Below are 25,302 nucleotides of genomic sequence, written 5' to 3' on the forward strand. Positions count from 1 at the left end.
TAAAATCGTGGATAGTTTCTGTTAGTTGTGTGACTGTCGATAGCCTCCGTCGGAATCCGTGCTGGTTTGGGTTAAAAGCGTTTAAACTTTCAAAGTAATCAAAGAGGTAACCCGATAATACATGCTCTAGTATTTTGTAGCAGACGCAAGTGAGGGAAATTGGACGGTAGTTTTCAATGTTATGTTTGCTGCCAGTTTTATGCACCGGGGTAACTTTTGCCGTTAGCCAGTCGGTAAGAAGAGTATGTTGGGCCAAGAATGCGCGGAATATGATTGTTAGATATTCAGACACCCATTCCGCATATCGTTTCAGAAATTTGTTAGGAACATTATGAGGCCCTTCGGACTTATGACTATCAATGTTCAGTAAGACAGAAAAAATACCTGGTTGTGATATACAGATATCAAAGTCAGCCTGAGACGCCTCGACATGCACGTTTTCCAGACACTGTGCATCACAGTGCGACTCAAGAAACAGAGTGAAAAAAATTATTATATCGGGAAGCCATCTCACTAGGGTCAGATATAACTTCATTGTTCACGAGCACGTATTTTAAAGACTCTCGGGATGGGGCGAGGTGACGCCAAAACTTTCGTGGCAACGTTTTCATGAATTGTGTTGGGGTATCTGTGTAGTTGCTTTCCTTTGCTTGCGCTAACTTATCTTTCAAGGTTCGTGAAAGACTTAATTTCATTCTGGTTTCTTGTCCTATTTTTTCGCTTTCGTTTTATTTTTCGTTTTAGTTGAATAATTTCGCGGTTTATCCAGGGTTTTTCTTTCGCACAAATTTTATTCGTTTTGTAACGAGTCGTTCCAGACAGTAGTTGACGATACTTTTAAACTGAAGCCACAAGCAATTCACATCCATCGCCCCATCAAATGCACACAAAGATAGCTCCAGATAATCCAAAATGCTTACATCATGAGCTCTACTGAAGTCCCATACGTAAATGGGTGACTTGGTTTTATTGCGTTGCGGTAAAACATTTCTCATGCACAGCAACACAAGCTTATGATCCGACAGGCCATCTTCCACTGATACTGAGTAGTCCGACGCATGACAATCAAGAAAAACAAGATCGAGTAATGATTCTGCAGTTTTCCCACATCTTGTATTCTCTCGTGAAAATGGAGCGTGCTGGTTAAGTTACGGTGTTTGTGGAGAATAACATAGAGGACGAAAACCGGACGACACGTTTCTCCAACTGACAGCATACATTTATTTTGACACCCGTCACCAAACGCGACAGTCACCGCGCAGGGGTGGAAGGGTTGAGGAGGACAGGGAAGGAAGGGAGGGTGGGGGTGGAGAGAAAATGGAGATAGAGGGGAAAGAGAAACGTTTCTTAGCCGGCTGCGCGTTCCGAAGTCAAAGAGGGGGGGGGGGGGGGATAATAAGGGAAGTGACCTTGTTTCAAAGGCGCCTACGTTTGTCGCATTTCCGGACGCAGAAAGGAAACGTCGGCGTCGGAGAGACAAAGCGATGGGGACCCCATGTTTTGCGGTGAATGGCGCATAGCGAAGGCTTCGATAATCTCGCGGCCGTATCTTGACCTATGTGTTCCCACAGTCGTGGTGGCCGAGAACTCTGGTTCGCAGGAGCCGACGTGCTGGGCAATTGGATGAAGGGAGTGGAGGGATGGGTTGGAAGCCGCCTGTTTCACCTCGTTGGCGTGCTCCCTCGGGAGGGCGTTTAGACATCGGCCTGTCTGGCTGATGTATTGCGAGCCGCACTTGAGCGGGATCGAGTAGACGCTGGCCTGTCTACAAGGAACGAACTTGGTAGCGAGTTTTTTGGGGCACGGCTTTGGGGCAGTTGGTTTGTTAACCTTCTTGCAGAGCGAGGAGAGCCGGAGGTGACAAGAAAAGAACACCTGCGTGTCATGTCGGAGTGCTAACGATTTGATTCTGTGGGAGACGCTGTGCAGGTATGGAATGCACGCGAAGCGGGATGCGCGTGGCCTGCCCTTAGGTTGTGTGCTGGTGGCCTGGGTTGTCATAATGCGTTTTAATCGGGTCTCGAGTAAGTCTTTTGGGTAGCCCGCTTTGATGAGGCGGGTGAGCTGTAGGGAGCAGCTCGTCGATATTAGGTGAGGGCATGACTTGGATCGGGATGAGGTCAGGAGGTTTTGAACGATTCAGCTTTTGACGTTTTTTGAATGGTTACTGTGGAAGGGAAGCACTGGTTTGCATGGTCTTTGCTAGCAGGACCAGCAAATACCGGAATCCGAGGGGTGAAGGCGAAGATCCAAGAACTGTAGTCCGTTCTGTGGGGGGGCCTCGCTGGTATATTTTAGACCGAACGAATTATCTGAGAATATCTGCTCAATATTTTTAGGGTCCGAGGTGGCTTGGTGAACGATAAGGTAGTCATCTACATATCGGAAGACAGATGTGCCCTGGGCGAGAGTTGTGAGGGCTTCGGAAACCTGCCTATCCACAAAGAACAGGTAGATCTCACTCAAGACGGGGGCGAGGCACGAGCCGATGCAAACCCCCGTCTTCTGGGCGAAGACCTTTCCCTCGTGCTCCACTAGGGTTGAGCGTAGGTAAAGGTCGATGAGGTCCAGAAACCCCGACACAGAGATCCCCGTTGAGTTCTGGAACCTGACCGCGCCGTGGAGGTGTATAGCCTCGCTGATGAAACCGAGCATGGTGGGGATATATAGGCTATAGTACATGTCGACTACATCAAGTGAGAAAACGGCGACGGTCTTCTGGGCGGAATGGAGTTCCTCTAGGGGCTTTATCAAGGCTGTGGAGTTGTCAATGCGGAAGGGGTGAGGGAGATCAAGGACTGAGAGTTGCTTTTGTAGAAACAAGGCCAAGGGTCTCTGCCAACAGCCTTTTTTCGAGATAATGCTGCGAAGTGGAATGTCTGGTTTGTGGGTTTTGACCGAGAAAAAGATAGAAGGGTATTGCTGAGAGGGCAAGCTGATTAGGCTTTTAAGAGAGGGAAGGTTCAGAGAATCGCAGAGGGCCCTGGCCTCGGATCGAAGTGAGCCAGAGGGCCGGGCTTTGAGGGGCCTGAAATTCTTACAAAGGGCGGCCGACGTCTTCTGGTCCAGTTGGTCCCTGTCAAGGACCACGAAGATTCCTTCCTTGTCTGTCTCGAGGAGCCTCAGGTCCGCCCGGCGGAATTCCTCGATGACCGTTCGGGCCATGTTCCCTGTGGAGGATCCACCTCCGTGGAAGCGGACGGTCCTAGAACCGGCGCTGATGAAATCCTGGCGGTTGGCCTCCGGGATCTTCGAGGCTACCTCGTGCACCGCCGCCAGGTTGTCGACTCTTGAAACTGGAAGCTCCGGAGCGAACTTCGGTCCCTGTGACAGGAAGGCCTCGGTGGCCTGCGAGAGCTTGACTATCGAGATGTTAATGGGTGGTTCGAGCTGCGGCTTGGGGTGTTGTGCCATCCTGGTCTTCAGGCCCCGGAGGAACTGAACCCAGGACATCTCCAGGAGGTGAGCCGCCGACTTCCTGAGGAACTTGTAAGGAGGCTGGGAAGCGAAGCCGACCCCCAGGTGCTTTGACATGGTGGTGGGGAGCAGGGCCTGCATGAGGCGAACTTCCGATGACACCTCTTCACGCGCAATCTGGGTGATCTTGTAGTGGGCAGGCCAGCTGCTTGACTGAAATCCAAAGACGCCTCTGATGTCCTCGTGGAACAGTTTCTTGCGGCGACACAAGCCCAAGACCCTGAGCCGCAATAGAAGATGACTGTTTTTGGAGATGAATAGGGAGGCTTGGAAAAATCCCTCAGGGACAAACACCGACGGGACTGGTCGACTCACTGATGGACGGGACATAACAAAGCTCACTTTTGTAAACACTTGTGAAAATGGAGCGTGCTGGTTAAGTTACGGTGTTTGTGGAGAATAACATAGAGGACGAAAAACGGACGACACGTTTTTCCAACTGACAGCATACATTTATTTTGACACCCGTCACCAAACGCGACAGTCACCGCGCAGATTTGGAAGGGTTGAGGAGGACAGGGGAAGGAAGGGAGGGTGGGGGTGGAGAGAAAATGGAGATGGAGGGAAAGAGAAACATGTTTTTTAGCCGGCTGCGCGCGCCGAAGCCAAAAAAAGGGGGGGGGGGGTAATAAGGGAAGTGACCTTGAGGAGGGAAGGGCGACCCTACTTCAAAGGCGCCTACGTTATGTATGGTGTCAGTTGGAGAAACTCGTATTCTCGTTTACAATCTGTAAAAGTCTATTTCCAAACGCAATGTCAAGAAGAACTTCCGAGTTTTTACATCAGTTGACCCCGTTTCCAGCTGATCCCAATTTATTTCTGGAAGATTAAAATCCCCGGCAATAATGACGCGAGAGTTGGCCTGAATCTGATTTGTTAAGTAGTCTTGAATAGCCTCTAAGAACGAGACAGGGGAATTTGGGGGCCTGTACAGAGCGCCAGCGATAAAATTAATGCCGTAAAAATTTATTTTGCTCCAGACACTTTCGTTATTTGGGATGTCGGGCATTCGAACGAAGTGGATACTTTCTTTCACTATTACAGCAACACCCACACCACGTGTAGTGCGGTCATTATACGTATCATTTTGTATTTGGGGATAAGCAGTTTACTATCTGTAATTTCGGGGCGCAGCCAAGTTTCAGTGACTATACTTCGTTTCACGTTTAGGTCCGAGCGTGGCCGATGTTATGAGCGGAAGGGCCGATGAAACGGCGCAAAAAGCGCAACGTCATGGCGTGCTCTTTTCGCTTGATAGGACAAGCCGGCGGACGAGCACGCACAGAGAGACGGCGAACAACGGCTGGTCCTCTTAGATGCAGAAAACACTCCCTGACGTTTGCCTTTTTCGTTGTTTGATTGGCACTTCGAATGAAAACATCGGCCGCGGTCGGACCTAAGGTGAAACGAAGTATATAACCACATCCGGACCATAGTGAATAAGCATGTGCTCTAGATCCCCAACTTTATTGGCAAGATTACGTGCGTTCCCATCAATCAGCTTGAATTCTCTGCTATTCGACTGTCATTCGTACGTGCTTCGGTTTGCCCCATCTGAGGCGAGCTTTATCCTACAATCCTTTCGTCATCCCAAGAATACGATTCTTTATAGATCCTATCGTGGACTAGTCTAACATAGACCCCCTTAGCTCTGTCGCCTCTTGCGCTCTCCCAGAATTGTTTTCGTTTTCTTAAGATGACCGGGGAATAATCGTTAGACAGATATTTTGGTTCCTTTTAGTTTCCGGCAATTTCTAAACACTTCAAGCTTATCGTTATAGTCATAAAACTTTATGATAATTGGTCTTGCTTTGTTCGCGCTTTTTTTTCCCAAGTCTATGAATTCGTTCAATCGTGCTTACTTTAACACCCATGCGGTTTTCAAAAAGGTCAGTTAGCACGCTTTCTCTTACAACAGCATTAGTTTCAGTAGAGTTCTCGCGAACCCCAAACACTATCAAGTTGTTCTGGCGGCTTCTGTCTGCCAAATCGACTAGCTCTTCCTGTTGTGTCTGGATAATGACGCTCATCTTCCTAACACTTTTTTCCAGGTTCGATATTTTTTTCTCGTGCAGCTGTACTTTTTGTAATGACTCGTCTAAGTGGCTAACCTTAGTTTTTATTGTTTCCAACTCTTTGCAAAACGGTCTTGACTTTTCTTAATTTCGTTTATATCTTCACTTATTTTTTTCTGACCCAAAATAAGCTAGTTAAATATTTCCTCAAAATCAGGACCGGGATTTTCTTCGATATCTCCAGCCAGCAGCAAGAAGAGTGATTTACAACATTCCGAATATGTTTCAAAAAACACTTCAGGGCACGGAAGAACCACGACAAATTGGTAGTCACTTTTAAAACTTTTACAAAGGGAGTATCTACTCACCTGTTGGAAAAGTAGGTATAGTTGAGGTGACATGCCTCTTTCGGCTCCGCCGTGCCCTCTGAAGTAGTCGCGGGGGGTGGGTCCTTTTAAAAGCTCGGCGCAGTGGATGACAATCGCGGGTTGCCTGCCCGTGCGATAGCGTTCCGTCCACTCTTGGTAGCCATCCGTAATCTTCGTCGAGTGTTGTGATTGCAGGTGTTGTCGTGGCTTGCGCTGGGTATGTTGCGTACCACAGCAGCGCCTGTTGGAGAAGTAGGTACAGTTTAGGTGACATCCCTCTTTCGGCTCCGCCGTGCCCCCTCCCATGGATTTCCTGTGTGAATATGGTGCCGCGATCGACCTTGGAGCGAACAAGTTGACGCTGCGATAGCCCGCCCTACCTCCGGCGGGATCCAAAACGACGCCAGCCGCCGTCCGAGTCATTGCGGACCACGTGAATCTGCTGCCACGGTCGAGTCTTCTTGTGCCCGTCGTGACTGACGCAGCCACCTGCGGGGAAGTTCTTCTGGAAGGCAGCGTTCAACTGCTCCTGGGAAGGGGATGTGGCGTCGCACAAGGCATTGCAGATTTCCAAGGACGTGCAACTGTTCTCGTGACAAACTTTCGATAGTAGTCGCCGCACCTAACGAGGGGTACGGCCATGGGCTACGTCTCAACAACTTCAAGCGTCAGCCGCCATTCCCGCAATCTCCGAGGAACCTTCGCCGTCACAGTCCAACATCACGCCGCCTTCGCAGCTTAACGTCGACCCCGAATATAACGACAAACATGGGACAATGTCTGCATTAGGAATGATGATCGAAAATAATGTAATAAGGCAGGTAAGCTGGTTAAAGTTAAACATTTCTAAAGCACAAGACCGAGGCTACAAGGAGGGGACAAATCCAAGACGTCTCAATCACGGCAACTAAATTTTATTCAGGACACTTCTTTTATATCCGTCATCTCCGCACCGTCCTCCTCTTGCACACGGCCCAATGGTTCGCTACAGTTTACATGCGACTACAAAAAATGGTCAAAGGGCTCACAGGAAGCAAATGACCACGCCCTCTACCCAATGGCCAAGGTCACTTCCATCCACCAACGAAACATCCCGAACACCTGCAAACGCAAAAAAAAAAAAATTTATGTTTAGAACGATACTTTACTTATCTTCCAAGAGGACTTACAATCTTGGTGTTGGAAATGCACGTTGCGGAAGGCTTGCGGAAGCTCATCGTGAGCTCGCGCTCTGTGATAGCGGGCTCAACCATGGCCGCCAGTGAATACCACCCATTCTGCGGTGCTTGGGAGAGCACGTCCGCTACCTCGTACTTCGAGTCCTTTCGGTACTCGACACGAGGAGACAGCCGTTGAGCTCTGCTGTGAGACACGTCACCAAAATTCTAACAGACTTAGTCTCGACAGGTATTGTTAGCGTTAGTGCAAAACCGCTCGACGAATCCGTGGGACTTCCAGGGGACGACCAGGAGCTGAGGAATACTGAGCGGGCCCCCCGTTGGGTGCCATTTTTGCTCTATAATAACCGCCGCCCGACCGGTCTGTGCTTCGCTCGTCTCCCAAGCTGTCACACAGCACAATGAAAAGACAGGGAATGGGTTTACTCTACTTCCCGCTTGCCCGTCCTCGAGAGCAGGCAGTCTGACCCATCGACCCTGGAGACCTATGTTGTGCTTTTTGGACTCCCACGGCGACTATGGAGAAGGAAGTGACGTCAACAACGCAGCAAACGCAGATTGGATGTTGATTAGTGAGAGTCGCTGATGACGAATTTCTGCAGAAGAAACATTCAATCTGTGTTGTTTTTTTTTTGCGTTGTTGACGTCACTTCCTTCTCCCTAGTCGCCGTGGGAGTCCAAAAAGCACAACATAGGTCTCCTGGCAGGTTGTCGCCCGCCGTTGTAAGCTCGCAGTCACAGTCCGTGTCCAGGCTTGCGGATCGTCCTTCCCACTCCAGCGCTGCGTAGCCTAGCTGTTCCGGGCTATCATAGCCCGAGTCTTGCTGCGGAACCACTCCGGCATCGTCATGGCCTAAGCCGGCATGGCCAGGGCTCGCCATTCGCGCCGGTCTTGGTTCGAATCTCGCTGGAGGACCGCTCCGGGGACCGCCATGGGCCAGACCGGCTACATCATTCTTGCAGGGCACAGCCTCGCGCAGCACGCTCTGTCCGGCGCCAGCTCGTGCCTCCTCGACCAACCGCTTGTCACGTGCCCTCCGACATGTCGTCTTCCACCGTCGTTTTCCACAAGCTGAACGACGCTTCGCCCAAGCTGCTTCAGCAGACCCTTGCTGCGAAAGCATCGCTGGAGATGCTGCTGCGAGACTCCTTCCAGAAGAGTGGCGACTAAGACAAAGAGTGGGAAGCTGTACTTTTGATGAAGGAAGAAACGGCAGGAAATATAGCTTCTATGTAGAACAGCATTGATGGTTAAGAAGACGCCTCCCGACGTAGCGCCATTGCTGCTTCCGAAGCAAACAAGGTGCCGAAGCAGACTAAGGCGCTAGTAGAGGAGATGAGGGCGCACCTGCTAGAGAAAGAAGAAGGCACGCCCTGGAGAAAATGAGGCAGGACTTTGAGTAGTACTACACCTGCCGAACGAAGCATTCCTTGTTGAGCAGGAGCGTGCGGCAAAAGCAATAGCGAGCGATGCGCCGCTGGCACTGTACAATAATCTGCTGCCCTCTCTCAAGAAGGAGGTGCTTCAGCTCAAGGCTGAGACTCAGAAACGTGTGGACACGCTACAGAAGGCCATCGAGGTGCCAAAGACGACCTGGAGCAGTGCAGGGCAAGGCAAGGCTACTAAACGACTACGGCAAGCTCAAGTCGCAGATCGGCGACGCCGTAAAGGATCTCATCATTCAAATATAGTTTCACGCGGATATTTCTTGAGAATCAAAATAAATGATTCAAATTGACACCAAAGTATCGGTCAATAGCTGCTTTGGCCAAAACGCTCTCGTCAGGCCTTCGTCTTCGAAGTGACCACTACCGACCGCGCGCTGGCACCAGTTACTCCCGACGCGAAATCATCCTGATGCCGCCAAACTATAGTCTATATGCGACACTCGAGAGACTTGAAATGCATCTACTACTGCTAATTGAACTTGAAAAACACGAACGCTTATGAAAACGATAGGAAGCGAACGGCCGTTAAAAATGAAGACAGAAACGCATTTCGCGCAGAAAACGTTTTTAGTACTATCGAATAAAGAAACATTCGCAGAAAGGATTTTGTTTCTATACCTTAAAACTAAGAAAAATTTAATGGTCTAATGAGCGCGAATAAATAAATGTAGCATACGCTGTGGCGCTTAAAAACAAGAAAAGATGCAAACGACATCCTGCGCTTCCGCTCCGAAAACCTATCACAGCGCCTGTCCTAACGCGGCGGCTGCACTGGTTCTGCACCGCCGCTACATGACTCCAGCACTCCCCTAAACTCGGACAGAACTAGTTCGGGACTTTCTGGCCAACTAGAACAGATCTACTGATTTCCAGCCCCGCCATGCGCATTTAATTTGCTTTTAATTGCATTATAATGCGCAGGCCTTTTGTTGTAGTTGTAAGTGGTGCATCGGCTGCATTATAAAAGGTTCCCGATAGCCTCTGAACACCCAGTTTGTGCTGTCCGGCACTCGATACGATATGTTCATTATGCTCCTTATGTTTCTAGTCTGGGAATCTGTGTGACTGAGTTCGGTAGGAACCCGTGGCGTCTTCCGGACGTCGTCTTCGGGGTTCGCGCTGAATCAGATAGGCGCCGCTTTGTTGATTTTGGGTACGCGCGTTAAAAATTGTTGTCTCTTACCTTGTCTATTCCGCAAAACAAAAGCCACTCTAAAAGACCGACCAACAAAGAGGCAGAAATATAATTTTTTTTTTTTCGCAGTTGGTCTAAGAATTGCCTTTTTTTTTTCTTTCAATCTCAGACTCGGGAAAGTCGGGACGCTTCAGTTGCCTGTCTCATCAACACACTTAAAGACCTTCCGGTAAGTGTTTCCTACCAATTTTTTTTTTTGCAAAAATATTTGTACGTATATTTTTACTGTATCAATATAACATTTTTTTGTGATCTGAAAGGTTACTATTTTGGCACATTGTATAGTTTGGCCTCCTTGTTTCCATATTATAAAAACTAAGCCGAAAATTCTAGTTAAAAGCATTTTAATTTTGTGTAAGGCTCGTGAAAATATTAAGCACTGAAGAAAAACAGTCATTTCCTTTAGGTTCTTATTTTGAACTCCACCAATTGTAAAGCACGGCGAAAGAGCCGAAGCACGTACCTGATCTCGCCATACTGCCATATGTTACCGCACGATGAGGTACGTCTGCTATGCTTATGATCATTATGGCAACGAAGTGTCTGCTAAATGGACGCTGCGTCTGAAGACAGCAATAGGTGATGACATGTTCCGAACACTTTCTGCTTAAGTCCACGCGCGCCAACGATAGCCAAATTTGGACACGCCGATGCGGCGGTTGGAGCTGAGAGCGGGAAGTGGTCGCTCGGAAAACTCTTGGCAGTTCCGACGAGGCTTAGCGCAAGTTTGAGCTTGACACTAGAATATATGTTACCCAAACGAAGCGAGGGGTGGGCGCGTGTTGTGCTGTCTCCTTGAAAGCCTATAGATTGAAACTTACATTACAGACCAGCGACCGCTGAACCCATTCGGTTCCCGACTCGCCATTGTCGCCGTCGACCAGTTACTCAGTCGTCGTTTATATCCGATTCACACGACGGACCGAATCGCGATTTTCTTCCGTGGACCGTGAACGTGCACATGACTGTCACGTCACCGATTCCTGCGATCTGCGCCTCGTCCGCGGACGCGCGGACTGATAAAGCTGAGCGCCTTTTCGCTCGCAGATTTTTTGCGGAGATTGACTTGAAAAGCGTTTAGTCTGGCAAGGGTGCAATGTTTTCTTGATTTTTTTTTCTTTCGAACGAATAAAACAAAACTGGCACATCATTGTGTTTTGTGCGTCCGCTGGTTCATTTTGTCGCGTGATTCTTGGTCTCACGCCGAAAAGAAACTGCAGAAACTTTAGGGAGTTTTAGAATAACGTACGCAATTTTATCTCACTCTAGCGCTAAATTTAGCGCACGCTACGCACAAGTTTTAGAATAGCGTTCCTCCGCCGCAACGCAAAAGCCCAAGCATCTCTCGCTTGCAACTTCACCAAGCTACAGTCACAAATTTTATTTCACCCACGAAATGCTGCAACTTGAAAACAAACAAGTTTTTTTGTTGGTCTAGAGTAACATTTTTAACTTGTTTAAACACTTGAGAATGCGGCGCGAGCGGTCGACCGGTCGTGTCCGCTTCCGTCGCCTCGACAAACGAGGTCTCGTGTACTGACCTTCGCACACCGTACCTTCGCCGATAAATGTTCGCGCGTCGCAAGCATCAAGTTGCCGGGGATCGTTGCCCACCTTACTGGGTTTTCCCAACCGCGTGCATTGCCATCCCGTATAGAAAATCGCACTCGCGAGGATGCCCCCGACGTCGCACTCACGACCCCGCCAAAGCGGCCTCAGCCATAATCCTTGGAGCCGCCATTTTTTAACTATGCTCGTCTTGGCTTTAGCCATCTTCTCGTCACGAATCCTCCTTGGAGTAGCGTAAAGACCTGTTGCGTACGCACGCAATTCTCGAAAAATAGCGTATGCAAAGCATAAAACATGGCTAGCGTTCGGCGCATGCGCAGTGGCGACGACGCTATTCTTTGCGTACGCAAAACTTTAGTGTGCGTTCTTCTAAAACTCCGTTTTGTCATGCTGACGCGATACAGGATCCGGTACTCCTCCGGGTCCGTGCCAAGAAGCTTTCGTCGGAACTCGCCTAGCAAGCCGCGATAATTCCTGCACGTCCAATCAGCCTTTCACCGTGCAAGACCTCTCTTGTAAATGTGGTGTATTCGTAAGTGTTGTGCACGAGCGTGAAGTGCGTGAAGGTATGTCCAAACGCCCCTCCGCCAGCCCAAAACTTCGTCGCTTCAACACCGAAGTCTTCTCGAGCAGGATGCATGCCTCTGTCACTGGCATGCCATGGGTTAGCAACGCCAGGGGCGCTTCGCGCTTTGCCTATCACGGTGTTTTGTCTCTATCTGTACGTAACAACGGCGTACGATTCTTCGTCGCGGTAGCAAACGTTGATTTCCCTCTTGGACAAAGGTGTCACGGTGCGATGTTGGAGTTTCGCGGTACTGTGGGGTGGCGAACAGGTTCGGTCCGTCCTCGCTGGCGTCTGCTCGTCGCCTCCCTCGTGTGGATGCGCTTGGGAGACGGACGAACCGCGGATATGGCGTCACGTGATCAATCCGTCCGCCGATCAGTCCATCGAGTGAATCGGCCATTGGCAGACGCGGTATTCTGAAAATGACTTCATCTGCTGCTGTCTTCAGACTGCGTTTGTGTGCGTACGCTTCCGGCAGACTCTACGTATTGCCATGCTGATGGTGATCGTAGCAGAGGGACTTCATTGTGCGGAAAGAGACTGCGGGGGGGGGGGACACCAGTTGCGTGCTTCGTCTTCCCTGCTTTCCGATGGGCGGGATGTCAACAAAAAGGGTTCGGAACGAGAACTTAATGCAGATGGCTGATGTTTTCCAGGGCTCAGGTTTTTAGAGCGCAGCTCTTAGGCGCCCGTTTCCGGCTTGAGCGGCGTCGGCGTCGCCGTCGATGTAACCGCGCGGTGCAATATGAGACGCGGGACGTCACTGATGACGTCATCGGCATCGGCATCGTTATTGATGACGTCATCAGTGACGTCATCGGAATCCGCATCGTCATCGTCATTGCCACTGATGGTGTCATCAGTGACGTCACTGATGACGTCATCGGCATTCGCATCGTCATCGTCATCGTCACTGATTACTTTACTGATGACGTCACTAGTGATGATGACGTCAACAGTGACGTCACTGGTGACGTCATCGTCACGTGACCTCATAGGGGTCACGTGACCCCGGTGACGTCAGATGACCCCCGTGAGGTCGCGTGACCCTCGTGAGGCGACGGCGACGCCGCTCGGACGGAGGAATAGCAGACAGGACGGGAACGTGAGGAGGAGGGAGGAAGGATATACCTTCTCTTCAGTACCCTTCCCCTCCTCCTCCTCAAGAGCTGCTTTCTAATTCTGCGTTACAGGGAGTTGTAAACAGCTTTCATTTTTTCGTCATCCAGCTACCGGTTCTATTACCTCAAATATGGTTTTAATGTATCAAACTGCTATTGTTATGCCAACATTTTGTACAATTATGTCGTATTCGTTTTTTTTTTTTTTATTAGTGCCCCCCTGTGCGCATTTATATCCAAACCCTCCTAATGCCGCCTGAACTCAGGACACCTGCGAACAACGTGCAGAAAAGCGCTTGTGTGACCGGCTTCGCTGACGAAAATGGGGTTGTCACACTTTCGTAGCTCATGTTACATGCGTATGTCACCATAATGAATTTTGAACTTTGTATTCATAGCCTATATATTTACTACTATAATGATTGTTGTTGTTCAATGCCTTGCGCTTTTTTTTTTTGTCTCAGCCTCAAAGTTCACTTGTTTTACTTTCTGTTAATCGCTCACGCCTCATTTTCTTTTTCTTCGCACAAATGCTTTTCTTTCTCTAGGTGGACGAGTACATGACGGGAGAATACGACAAGAACCAAGTATTGGAACACTTGGTGGTACGTGCAATTATCTCGCGCAAACGCTTGGTTATTCACCTCATCTCGACAATGAGGTGTCCTTACACTCAAACAAGATTAGAGTAATTCTTCGCGTTGCGTCGGGGATTTCCCATCACGCATATAGCGGTCAAGTCCATTTTAGTGGCCCCGTATACTGCCTCGAGGAGGAAAGACAAAAAACGAACGCTATAGCTAGATAGAAACACTCGTTCCCAAGCCGTGCAAGCAAGTCGGCGTCAAACCTACAAGAAAGCAGAAAAAAGTGTCTGCCTGGCTTATTCCGTGGCGTGTCTGGCTCGCAACAACCGAAGGGTCGTAAATTCAAATCCGTCGTCCGCCTAAAATTTTTCGCATTTTTATTCATCGCCAATTAATAGCTTTATGAAGCGAAATCACTTGAAACATGTGGAGACTTCTAATTCGCATTACGTCATGTTTTAAACACTTTCTTTCCAAGTGTGATGTCACCTTTCACGTGAGCGTTGTGGGTTTTTGGAAATACCAGCACGAGGTCATGTGGATGTGACGTCATAATCCTATCGACCGATAAAACTTGGGTTGGGTGCAGTTGGCTCGTATCATTTAAAAGCCTGTCCTTGTCGTCCGTTTTTCAGTTCGCGTTGTTAGCCTTTTAAACCTATCGACCAATCAGGATTTTCCCGTCCGCCACCGACGCCGACGCCGGCTTTTCTGCGCCACGAGCTCTTTAAAGCCTGGGTCACACTGCCCATACATCATACAAAAGACAGTTTGCAAACGCGGGTCACCGCGGTATCCCTGCTTCGAATGCCGCGTGCCAAGTTTTCCCCTCGAACTTATTGGCATCCGGCATTCGAAGCACGAATATCGCGGTGACTCTTCTTCAAATCTGTTTGCAAACTGTATGTTGAATGATGTATAATGCCCGAGTCCCACCAGCGGGACAAACAGAAACAAACGACAGCGACAAGCCTCAAACAAGAGTATTTCACGATTTGACAGGCTTCGTAGAATAAAGGAGTTCATGCTCAAACACGAGCATCATGCATGGGATGGTATCTTTGGCACGCTTGCAATCATTCATGCTTACTTCACGAGCACCGAACGACTAAACGCCTGCCAAATGTACCATCGCGAGCATGCTGCATGTGTTGGAGGCTTGTTCATGTCCGCTGTTTCTGTTTGTCGCTCTAGTGAGACTTATTGGCATAAGCAGTGAGACTTATTGGCATAAGCAGTGTGCATAAGCAGTGTGACCCCGGTTTTAAGCTATTGCGTTAATAAGAAGATCGGAGCCTCCAATGGGTTGTCCACAGAGAGTTAATCCGGCCAACCTGCTGTGCCTCGTCGTTTCAATCATGCAGATGCGATTCTCAATATTTTAGAAAACGCGTGACGCTTTCTTTCTTTATTTATTTCATCGGACAAAAAATATGGTATAGCGTTGTTTTTTGTTTTTTTTTTTTGTTTTCTTGTCAGAATGTCGAGCACTGCGAGCCTCGATAGTTATGTGATTGAAGCTTCGTATCGGTGCTGGAAGTCAAGCGTTGCAACCCACGCAGCAACCTTTAGCTCCTCAGTTCTTCGGCAAACGTACTAACATACTAAAGGACTAGCAAATCATTTTGTGTACTTTGGGCTCTCCATCTGTACTGCCGCGCCGTCGCGTCCTAGTCTTTCCCGTTTTCGGGACTTGAACAGCAGTGGAGGCTTTGGGCGATAGATCGACGGCCAACAGAGCGTGCAAGTGGCTGTCCGGACCCACTTGATGAGCATGCTGAAGGCCCCGTGAATAACAATAGCGAGCCTTTACGAAGCAAACCATTCTCTCCGGCAAAAAAAAGAAAAACAACAACAACATTGGACGCAAGCGGACTGCTCCACGACATTCACGAACAAAATTTGATCAGGCGACGAATAACTGAAGGAAACGACACGTTTAATGGGGTGAACTTGTGCCCTAAATAAAATAGAAAAGGCCAGCGTCGGAGGCGTTGATGGCGGCGTAACAGCAGGATCGAGATTGGGGCGAGACTGACTCTGACTCGCAACGCTGAGCCCCCTTGGTACACTCGCGGACCTCTGTAACAACCGGCGTAGAATGTTCGGCGCGTAGAACATTTGGACCTAGAGCAAGGTAGGGTGCCTTCATGTGCGGTTTGCTTAGGGTGGAGACATCTGGCCATTTTGTTCCCACTTTTACATTTATTTTTCGTTCAGAAGCGCGTGAAAGAGCGTGTCCCTGCACGCGTCTGTGGCGCTAAATGTGCTATGGCGACATTTTGTTTTTGTCGATTTCTTTGTATTTTCCCCGTGAGCGCGTGCTGTCGGCATCGGTACTACCACGGTGGGTACTACAAAGGGTGGCATCACTCTAAACAGAAGGTCATTGAGGCACCCTAGAACAAGGAACAGGGTTCTCGAGTTTATCGGAACGCGGCATTTACAAAAATAACTAAAAGGTGCGTCCGCTACGAGGCATTGAAACCGGCCCGTCGCCGACTTGGTTAGCTGCACAGGCGTCAATATGACGGAGGTATGTCGCTTCGCGATTTCTGAAGTGTCCGGTTTGGACAGCCCTTCAGCAGAGAGGTAAGGATTTCTTTCCTTTGTGGGTTTTCATTGCCTGTCTATTTGATGTTGCGCCTCTCTTCCGGGGACAGTTCCTGTCTTGGCTCTGCGTGACTCTGTCCTTCCCCTACCCTAATCACCGCCTTCCCCATCAACGCTAGATCTATCAAATGGCCCTAATTTTATCCTCCCCTAATAAAACGTTTACTCGCTAAGCAGTAACAAGCAGTCGCAACGCAAATATGTGAAGCATCCTATGGTTACACTACTAATACGTCATTCAATGTACAGTCTCCATACAATAGGGTGTTTTAACAAACCGTTACCGTGTTCCGCGTACTGCACTACTGAAGCCTCTGAAGTGTGCTTTTAAACGTGTGCCCGAGTGATACAGTGACCGCGGGGCACGCGCCTAAAAGCATGCTTCAAAGGCTCCTGTACTGCAATACGCGAGACACAGTAAAGGCCGGCTCACACATACAGCGAAGCGCTAAGTTAGCGCTACGTGAGCGCTCGAAGGAGCGCTCATGTGGCGCTTCCTAGCGCGTGATGTAGCGCTCGGTTAGCGCTCTGTCAGCGCTCTGTTAGCGCTTCAGAAGCGCTTTGTTAGCGCTCTGTTAACGCTACAGAAGTGCTCTGTTAGCGATCTGTTAGCACTTTGTTAGCGCTCTCACGCTCCTTGTGCCGTGCTTGCTGCTGCGGAACAGCGCGTGCACGGCGATTCCTTTGTTGTTGTTTTTCCTTTAGCATTGAAAGAAAAGGAAGTAAAACAGCCGCTCTCCAAGCAAAGGGTCGGGCAGGCGACCGAGAGTCATGGACTTTGAGCGACTAATTGATTGGGTACGACCTCATCGCTTTCTATTCGATATGCGTTACCCTGGTTTCAAAAACACGCAGTTATAAATAACCGCCTTCGAAAGAACTCTGTGTCTCTGTCCCTCAGCCTAGGAACAAGGTTCACTAGGTACCTGTCGGTATCTCGGTGGCGAAAGATGTCGCGCACCCAGAAAGGCTCTTCTGGGCGTTAAGCCGTCCACACACGTAAGCACTAATCGCGTATGTAAGAGCATTGGTCGCATTTCTATTTCAGCATCCCACATGTCCGCCATGGTGTTGCTGATGCACACCCAACCACAGGAACCGACATCGCAGTGCACGCGCTAATTCGCAGCACCGCGGTACAAGAAGCGCTACTGGCGTGGTGCACGTTAAAGACCCCAGGCTAGCGGTTGTACTGCACTGGCTAAATTGCTCATCTACAGCTGGGAGACTCGTCGCCCCTGAGGCAGACCAAGTTCTAGGCTGTATAAACACACACACAACCCAATTTTTTTTGAAGCGCTACTGAAGCGCTAACACGGCACTACTGGAGCGCCAACAAGGGGCTACTGGAGCGCTAACAAAGCGCTACTGGAGCGCTAATAGGGCGCTAAAGGGTGCCTCAATGTCGTTCTGTTTAGGGTGATGCCACCCTTTGTAGTACCCGATGCCGACAGCACGCGCTCACGGGTAAAATACAAAGAAATCGGCGAAAACAAAATGTCGCCATAGCACAGTTAGCGCTACAAACGCGTGCAGGGTCACGCTTTTTCACGCGCTTCTGAACAAAAAAGAAAAATAGAAGTGTGGGACAAAATGGCCAGATGTCTCCACCCTTAGCAAAGCGCACATGAAGGCACCCTAGGGCGCTACAGAAGCGCTAATCGCGCGCTGTGTTAGAACTAAGTCACGCGCCAGGAAGCGCCACAGGAGCGCTCCTTGGAGCGCTCACGTAGCGCTAACTTAGCGCTCCGCTGTATGTGTGAACAGGCCTTAACAGTTCGCTAAAAGTTCCTAACGTCTCAGGCATGCTTCATTTTTGTATGTAGGTTCTGTTACATTGGTTATACACAAACTCTCTGCAGACATGTCCCAAGCATACGTAAAAAAAAACAAAAAAAACAAAACAAACAAGCTTGATATTCCTCTCATCGTGTATGCAGGGAACGCTGTGTCTTGTGAATGACGTGTGGAGAGTGTGAATACGGCTTCGAGAACCGTTTTGTGGCCCGTTTAACTAGTCTCCTGACGTGTGCATCTGACCGCAGCACTGCCAGTTCGATCCATTGGACCTGCCCCTGGAGCATCCGAAGAAGGCCAACGCCGTGCTGCACTGGTTCTTCGAGATCGTACGGCCCTGAGTGGGTGACGTTGACGTCTTCAAGCACTCCCGGTGTCCGCAGCCGAGTGTGTTGCCGCTGAACGCACGTTGGCGGCGAGCTTGAGCATCGTGTGATAAAACCTGCCTTCAGAGGCACGCCTGCCTCCGTTTTTTGTCATGAACGCGTTTTTTTTGTTTTGTTTTTGTTGGAAGAAAGTTACGCGTTTCAGCCGGTCTCCTGCCGCTTTAAAACAATTCTCTCAGCGTACAGAATGGGCGCTTTTTTATAGATCGCTGGGCGCATGCGCTAACTCTGAGAGAGAGAAGGAAAGGGAAAGCGCCAGTTTTGGGGTCGCTCTCGCCCGCTCAGTGGCTCAGACAGCGCTGGTTCGGCTTGACTCTCTCCGCTATTCTCGCGGCTTGGCTTCGAAGTCGTCATGCATCACCACGGCGCAGCAGTTTAATCGCACAAATAGTGACAAACTTTTTCCAAGTGCATGATTTTATACAGTTCCAGCAGCCCTTTGCGGGTGGAGCACGGAAGCACCCGATCTCCAACATCCCGCCCTTTTTGCTCCGCTTTCAAAAGCCTATGACGCGTGACTACCGTGTCTGGTGGCCGGGCCCTCAGCGTGATGACGGGACATTCTGATTTTAACTAAAAGACAGTAAGTGTGCAGGAGAGGTTGTGTAACATAATCATGTCGTACACGGAACTCAAGTAAAGAAAAACTGGATAAAACGTTTGGTTCTTCAGGCGGCCGGCGCTAAACAAATTCGCGTCTTGCCACGTCAAAAGTGAAAAAAAGAAAAAAAAATCAGTCACTGGCAAAACATTTAAGCGTGCGAAAAAAATAAAAAGTCCTACGACGACAGAACTCTGACGGAACGACTTGGCACCCAATCTTGAACTCTCCCGTTTGCGGGGCCCACTTCGTCGGAGGTTCGTAAACGGGCTGAATTCAAAGAGGAATTGTTTCTAACATAACGTTCCTTACTATTTCACGGTGCAGGCGAGCCTTCGCGATATAAAAACCGCCCGGATTTCACCCCGTCTGAGTTTTGCTTACACGTTTCAGGGTACGGCGATGCCCCGTGCGCTCGCGCATTACACAAGACAGCGATGTGACGGACCGCAATATGCTTGAATAACTTAAGCGCACAAGTAGTGCGAAATCACCTGTTTGTACTGGCCGGGCCTCAAACAAAGCTAAAGAGCTCCGCACGAGGTGGATAGTTGGGACAAGATCGAAATTGGTCACCATCATTTTCCTTCTATAACACTGCCTTGAAGGCCGACCAATTTTTCAGTTGCATGCAGGACGGGACACCGGAGGGACGATTAAGTGATTCCGAGTCGACGGTCGGAATCGATTCGGCGTCGTCAGTCTATCCATCTTTGAAGATTTAAAGACGAACGAGTTAGTCTGTATCGTAGACAGTAGCTTTTGTTATTCCTCCAGTGTCGACCTCAGCCATTTCGTAGAAAAAGATTCACTCGAAGGGACGACAGAAAAACTTAGAATGGTGAAAGGCGGAACAACGCCAAGAGAAAACAAACGTAAACACACGGAACGGGAGACACGCCAAGCGCTGGCGAGGACGGAGCGACGGTCCCGGAACCACCAAAAGTGTTTTGAGCGATTCCCACAGGCGAGCGCCACGGTCGTGGCCAAACGCTGAAAAAGTCCCCTTCCGGATGAATTGCTTCTTGGAACGGCTTGTGTTGGAACTAATCAGAGCGTGCGAGGACACTGGAAAAATTGAGCAAGCACGCGACCGAAGCATTGGAGCTGCGACGACCACGGCCGCTTGATCACGAGCTGTGCACTACGAGGAGAAGAAGGAAGATGAGATGGCTCCCGAACCACGTAAACAATTTTGTACCCGACGTCGGACAATTAAGTTAGTTTGAGCATAGTTGTAAACCCGAGGCTGGTAGCTGCGTTTGAGACTTTTTCCGTGTCGTTCCGGTGTTTGTCCCTTGGCCGTATCCCCAGTCTCGGGTTTACAACTACAGGGTGTCACAAAAGAAAATTTACACGGTCTTTTTTACCGCAAAAATAAACTAGGAATCGCCGAACGCTCATTCTCCGCCCAAAGGTAGAGCTAGAGGTCATAACCAGATGCCAAAGTTTCAGCCCGATCCGATAACTTAATCAAAAGTTATAAGTGATTTTCTGAAAATTTCAATGGGAAAATGGCGGCCGACGGGGTTTTCAAACACGTGGGGATCTATGGCACCAGAAACCGAAAACGGGCAAGAATGCCCGTTTCCCATTGAAATTCCCATTAAAATTGTCAGAAAATCACTTACAACTTTTGATTAAGTTATCGGATCGAGCTGAAATTTTGGCATCTGGTTGTGACCTCTAGCTCTACCTTTGGGCGGAAAATGAGCGTTCTGCAATGCCTAGTTTATTTTTGCGGAAAAAAAGACCGTATAAATTTTCTTTTGTGACACCCTGTATATATGCTTAATTTACACCAGCAAGCCTACATCCTCACCATTGCTTCATTAAGTTAGTTTGTTTTTATTAGATCAAAACATCGACCTCAGACCAAAAAAGATCGGTCATCCTTTGGTGCCGAAACCCGGGAATTCCCTTTACCGGACTGGACAGTAAGTCTGATGGTTGATTTAACCGAGCTTGAAGTCTCGACATCGGAGAAGCAAGACAGCGAGGCCTAACGACGCGGCGATGAAGCGAACAAACAGAAGCGGAAGATCAAACAGAAGCGGAAGATCCAACACTCGCAAGTCACCAAAGTAGCTTTGGACACTGACGCGGCTGTGGAACGCGAAGTGCTTGTTGAAGAGGAGCTCCAGATTCTTCTCGCTCGTCTCAATATCATACATCGCCAACTGAACGAAACGGACGCTGCCATCGAGCCATTGCTGACAGATCTGTCAGCAATGGCTCGATGGCAGCGTCCGTGAGTTGCTGATGATATCTGTGACTGAAAACCCGTAAAAAAAAGAAAAAAAAAGAAGAAGGAAGCAATAATTTTGAAACAAAATGAGAAAATTGCCGAGGTACACGATCGGAAATCGTAGATGATAAAAAAGATGAAGTTTGAGACCAAAAAGGAACCTGAGGTTGCAGGCTGAATACTTGTCGTCAAGTCATACGATTAAGGTAGTAAAGTTCCTTTGAAGAAAAGGCGATCGATGGGGCACTGATGCACACCGCCCCACGAGACACAATTGTTTGAGCTTCATACAACTCGCGTGTTCTTTTTGACCTAAAACGTCTTAGGATTTTGGTTTGGCTGAACACTGCTGAGCACATACAGTCCCTTGCATGTATTGCAAGATGGCCGGCTGGTGATGATCTCAAGGCTAAGGCATGTTCTCGCAAGCGCTCATTGATATCATCAGATATCAGTGATGATATCACAGATATCATCAGCAACTCACCTTTTTCATACATTTTATTTTAAATTTTCACGTATAACAACTTTGGGGGTGTACGTTTCTTTATTTTAAGCAACAACATCAGTAACTTCTTGCTTCTTTCTTCTCCTCCTTTTAAGACTATTAAATGTCAGTTGTCAGTTTAGCGCCCTTCCTGTCTACCTCGTCTTTCCTTTCCTTGTTGTTTTGCGCTATTTTACTAATGATGAACGACCAACTAGCCCGCCAGCTCACCTTATTGTTCTTGCCTACCATAGATCTGCTGTACGCGACGAGGAGCACCGTCGCCTGAGCACCCAATCTGCTGCCCTGTCGAGTAACAACACTGACCAATACCGAGGTCAACAGAGACAACTGCCAATTCTCCTGTGGTTTCTACCCGTAGGAGTAGAAAGCAGAGAGAGAACTTCCAGCACAAAACGAACGAAGCATCGCCTAATAGACATTTCAGAAGAAAAGCAGCTTACGTCTGCTACATCAAAAGGACCTCGAGGTCGTGGACAAACAGAGGGACGGCAGCAGCACTCCTGCAACGAACAGACAACCAGGAGTGTGCAGTCTGCAAGTCGCCCAACCATGACACCGAGGTGTGCTGTGAAACCATGGCTCTACCTCTCGCTGAAAAAGCTACAGATCCTTCAGAAAGCTGGACGATGCTTTAAATGTACAAAACGAAACCATCTCGTCAAGGAGTGCAGAAGCAAGATCGCATGTTCTGAGTGCCAAGGTCGACACGCCACCGTTATGCGCGATCCTGAATTCCTCTCGAGATTAAGTGAGAAACTGAAGAGACCACGGAAGATTGAAGTCTCCACTAGTCCCTTGACACTTCAAGCCGCTGTCACTGATGAAGCAAAAAACGACGGTGCTGCTGCAAACAGCTACAGTTTGAAGCTCAGAAGTCAAGTCAGCAAAGACACAAGGAAAGACGGCACTCACAGAAGTTCACGACGACGTGGGTCGGATCAAGAAAGCTCTCTCGATTTCAAAGAAGAAGACGGAAGTGAAGTTCAAAATGGTTGTTTGAGGAAAACAGTAATCTCGAAAAGAGGTGTCTGTTTCGTAGTCGCTGCTGGAAGAGAAGTGTCAGCTGCTGGAGAGCGTTCAACATGCTCTTGCTTCAAAGTGCACTCAAATGAAAGAAACCACGCGAGAACTTGGATCAAGAAAAGCAGCCGCTAAGGCTCACATTGCTGGGCTGTTACAGCAGCTACAGGAGAAAGAAGAGGATCTCTTGACGTTGCGGGAGCAGTTGAGCACGGCTGTTCAAAAAGCGTATTCAGAGATTCATTCACTTCAACAGAGCTTCGGGGCAAGTGCACAGACATCTTCGAGGTTGCAGACAGAGTTGATGGACCTTAGAAGCAGCTTGGAAACAATGAAGGCCAAGAAAGACTCTATTGACAGGACACTCAAGGAAGCCGAGGATGGACTACAAAAGGCTCAAGATGAGAGCAAACCGCTAGAAATCTCGCTGAGTACCGTGACCGCAGGCCTCAAGAGTTCTCAGGCTGCAATGGCCAAACTGAAAGATGCATGCACTTTCATGAAAGTGGAGCTCGGTGTTGCAGAAGCCGAAAAGGCCGAACTGTTGGAGCGGCTGATCAACTCGCTTCAGTCCACAGAGGATGTCAAGCAAGAGAAGGAGGCGGTGGACGCAAGGAGCGACACACTGTCTAAGACCGTCAAGCAAATTGAGTGCAAGTTGTGCGAAACACAGGACATGGACCGGCAGAAAAATAAAGAAATGATTGTCGAGCTCAGCAGACTACCAGCCGAAAATGTAAACACTCGCAAAGATCTAGAGAGGACGAACCACGAGAAACGAGAACTGTCACTCAAACTGGCTGAAATGAATGACATGCTTCGCAACGAAGAGCTCAAGGATCACTTCAGCAACAACAGAATTTACTGGAAGTTTATTGCGGAGCGTGTCCATTGTTGGGGCGGGTTCTATGAGCGTCTCGTGCGGTCAGTCAAGACATCAGTGAAAAAGGCCATCGGCCGAAAACTCTTAACCGAGGAAGAACTTGGAGCCCTGCTTAGCGAGATAGAGGTTGTAATTAGTTCTAGACAACTGACTTTCATTTACAACGAAAGCCAAGAGCCTCAGCCTCTGTCCTCATCATGCTTTCTTGTTGACAAGCGACTGAAGCCGTTACCTAACCCGACAGTTCCGGACCTAAAGGACGTTGAAGCCGAGACTCTACGGAAGCTCTGGATGCACAGACAAGAAGTCATGAAGAGCCTTTGGTAACCTGACGGAACTTGAGTCACTGCATGCTACGAAGCAGTCGCGTCGCGAAATGAAGGTTGGAGACTTGGTACGTGAAAGTATGCAGCCTGGCCAGTTGTGGAAGACAGGAATCGTCCAACAGGTGTTCCCGGGACGAAACAAGTTACGCCCTTCCGAATTAAGGCTTCCCGAGGGAACTACAGTAAAGCTCCCTGTACAGCTGCTGTACTGCCTGAAACCTTCGGAGTGTGAAAAAACGGACTAATACCCAAATCACACGGCAGCGTAAAGATACCTTTAGCAGATGTACCTATAGTAAAGGGAGCTGGAGATCGCGAACACACGGCCCATAAAGGTCCCTTTTGTTAAGGGAGGTCCTGAGTTAAACGGAGCTCCCCGAGCTCCCTTAACAGCTACAGGGAGTAGTTTCGGACCCAGGAACTCAAAATAATATCACAGATATATAAATGTATCTTGTTTATTGCATTATAACAAATTGAATATATCTAAGTATCAAATTATGAAATGATTGTGAACAAAAATGTGATGGAATAGTAATGATGAACGCATACTCTAGCTAGCAGGTAGCAGCGGCGGCACGTGGGAAACAATGTCTGCTACGAACCCGAACGCGATGGACCACTGCGAGCTCTTTTTCGAAATTGTAGACGAGTCGCCCTACTCTCCCGTCCAGCACCCTTTATCTCCCGCCCAGCACCCTTTATCTTATCAGACAGAAATAATATTCATGTTTTAAATGTGATATTTTACACACAATAATAATAATAGAAAAAAAAACTGCGCGTCAAACCAATTTCGAGGAATAATTGTTCATCACGCGCTCATCTCGCGGTTCAGCAGGAATGCAATCGACATAAACTTAACGTGCTCCGTTTATTTATCGTGTGATCAAGAACGCCGTTTACTACAGGTACCTTCAGCTAAGGGGCCTAAGCTAAAGGTACCTTTGCGCTGCCATATGAATTGGATATAGACGCTTTCAGCGCGCGCCAGATTGAGCCGCAATAGCCGACCTTCTCTTGTTTTACCGAGATGCCGAGCCACTGAAGCGGGCGCTGACGAGTCTCTCCCCACAAGGGCTTATGCTGGGGAGAAGGACACAGTAGCACCTAAAGTGGCAATAACCTGTCTTGCTGTGGCAATGATGAAGTGAAGCGAATGGAATAAGAGGGAACAAAAACTGAAGGTCGGTTATGGCGGCGCCCATGCACAGCTGCCTGAAAGCGTCTATAAGTGCGTTCTTCGGGGGGTGGATGTTGGAACTATTCACAGCGCGCCAGGACACCGGAAAAATTGAGCAAGCACGAGACCGAGGCATTGGAGCTGCGACGACCACGGCCGCTTGATCGCGAGCTGTGCACTACGGGGAGAAGAGAAGAAAGATGAGAT

The 25,302-nt window shown here is 48.9% G+C and overlaps 2 protein-coding genes and 1 pseudogene across 2 annotated transcripts in view; 2 read left to right on the plus strand and 1 right to left on the minus strand.

Moving 5' to 3' along the window:
- The window catches only part of LOC115332744, a 51,380-nt gene extending 33,102 nt beyond the window's left edge, over window positions 1-18,278 (plus strand). Inside the window, exons 3-5 of the mRNA XM_029995185.4 lie at window positions 9,792-9,851; window positions 13,489-13,545; window positions 18,186-18,278. Of these exons, the coding sequence (XP_029851045.4) occupies window positions 9,792-9,851; window positions 13,489-13,545; window positions 18,186-18,278 (210 nt within the window). The remainder of the gene's footprint in view (window positions 1-9,791; window positions 9,852-13,488; window positions 13,546-18,185) is intronic.
- Window positions 5,003-6,134, minus strand: LOC115312044 (annotated as a pseudogene).
- A 3,954-nt stretch (window positions 18,279-22,232) lies between the features above and the next one.
- On the plus strand, window positions 22,233-23,913 carry LOC120838451 (kinesin-like protein KIF20B). Its single transcript, XM_040208389.1, has 3 exons — window positions 22,233-22,562; window positions 22,723-23,439; window positions 23,803-23,913. The coding sequence occupies exons 1-3, from the start codon at window positions 22,233-22,235 to the stop codon at window positions 23,911-23,913; spliced, it is 1,158 nt and encodes a 385-aa protein (XP_040064323.1).
- Window positions 23,914-25,302: the final 1,389 nt, after the last annotated feature.

This window comes from Ixodes scapularis, unplaced genomic scaffold (genome assembly GCF_016920785.2).
Source record: "Ixodes scapularis isolate PalLabHiFi unplaced genomic scaffold, ASM1692078v2 PGA_scaffold1__304_contigs__length_218370807, whole genome shotgun sequence".
Taxonomy (NCBI): domain Eukaryota; kingdom Metazoa; phylum Arthropoda; class Arachnida; order Ixodida; family Ixodidae; genus Ixodes; species Ixodes scapularis.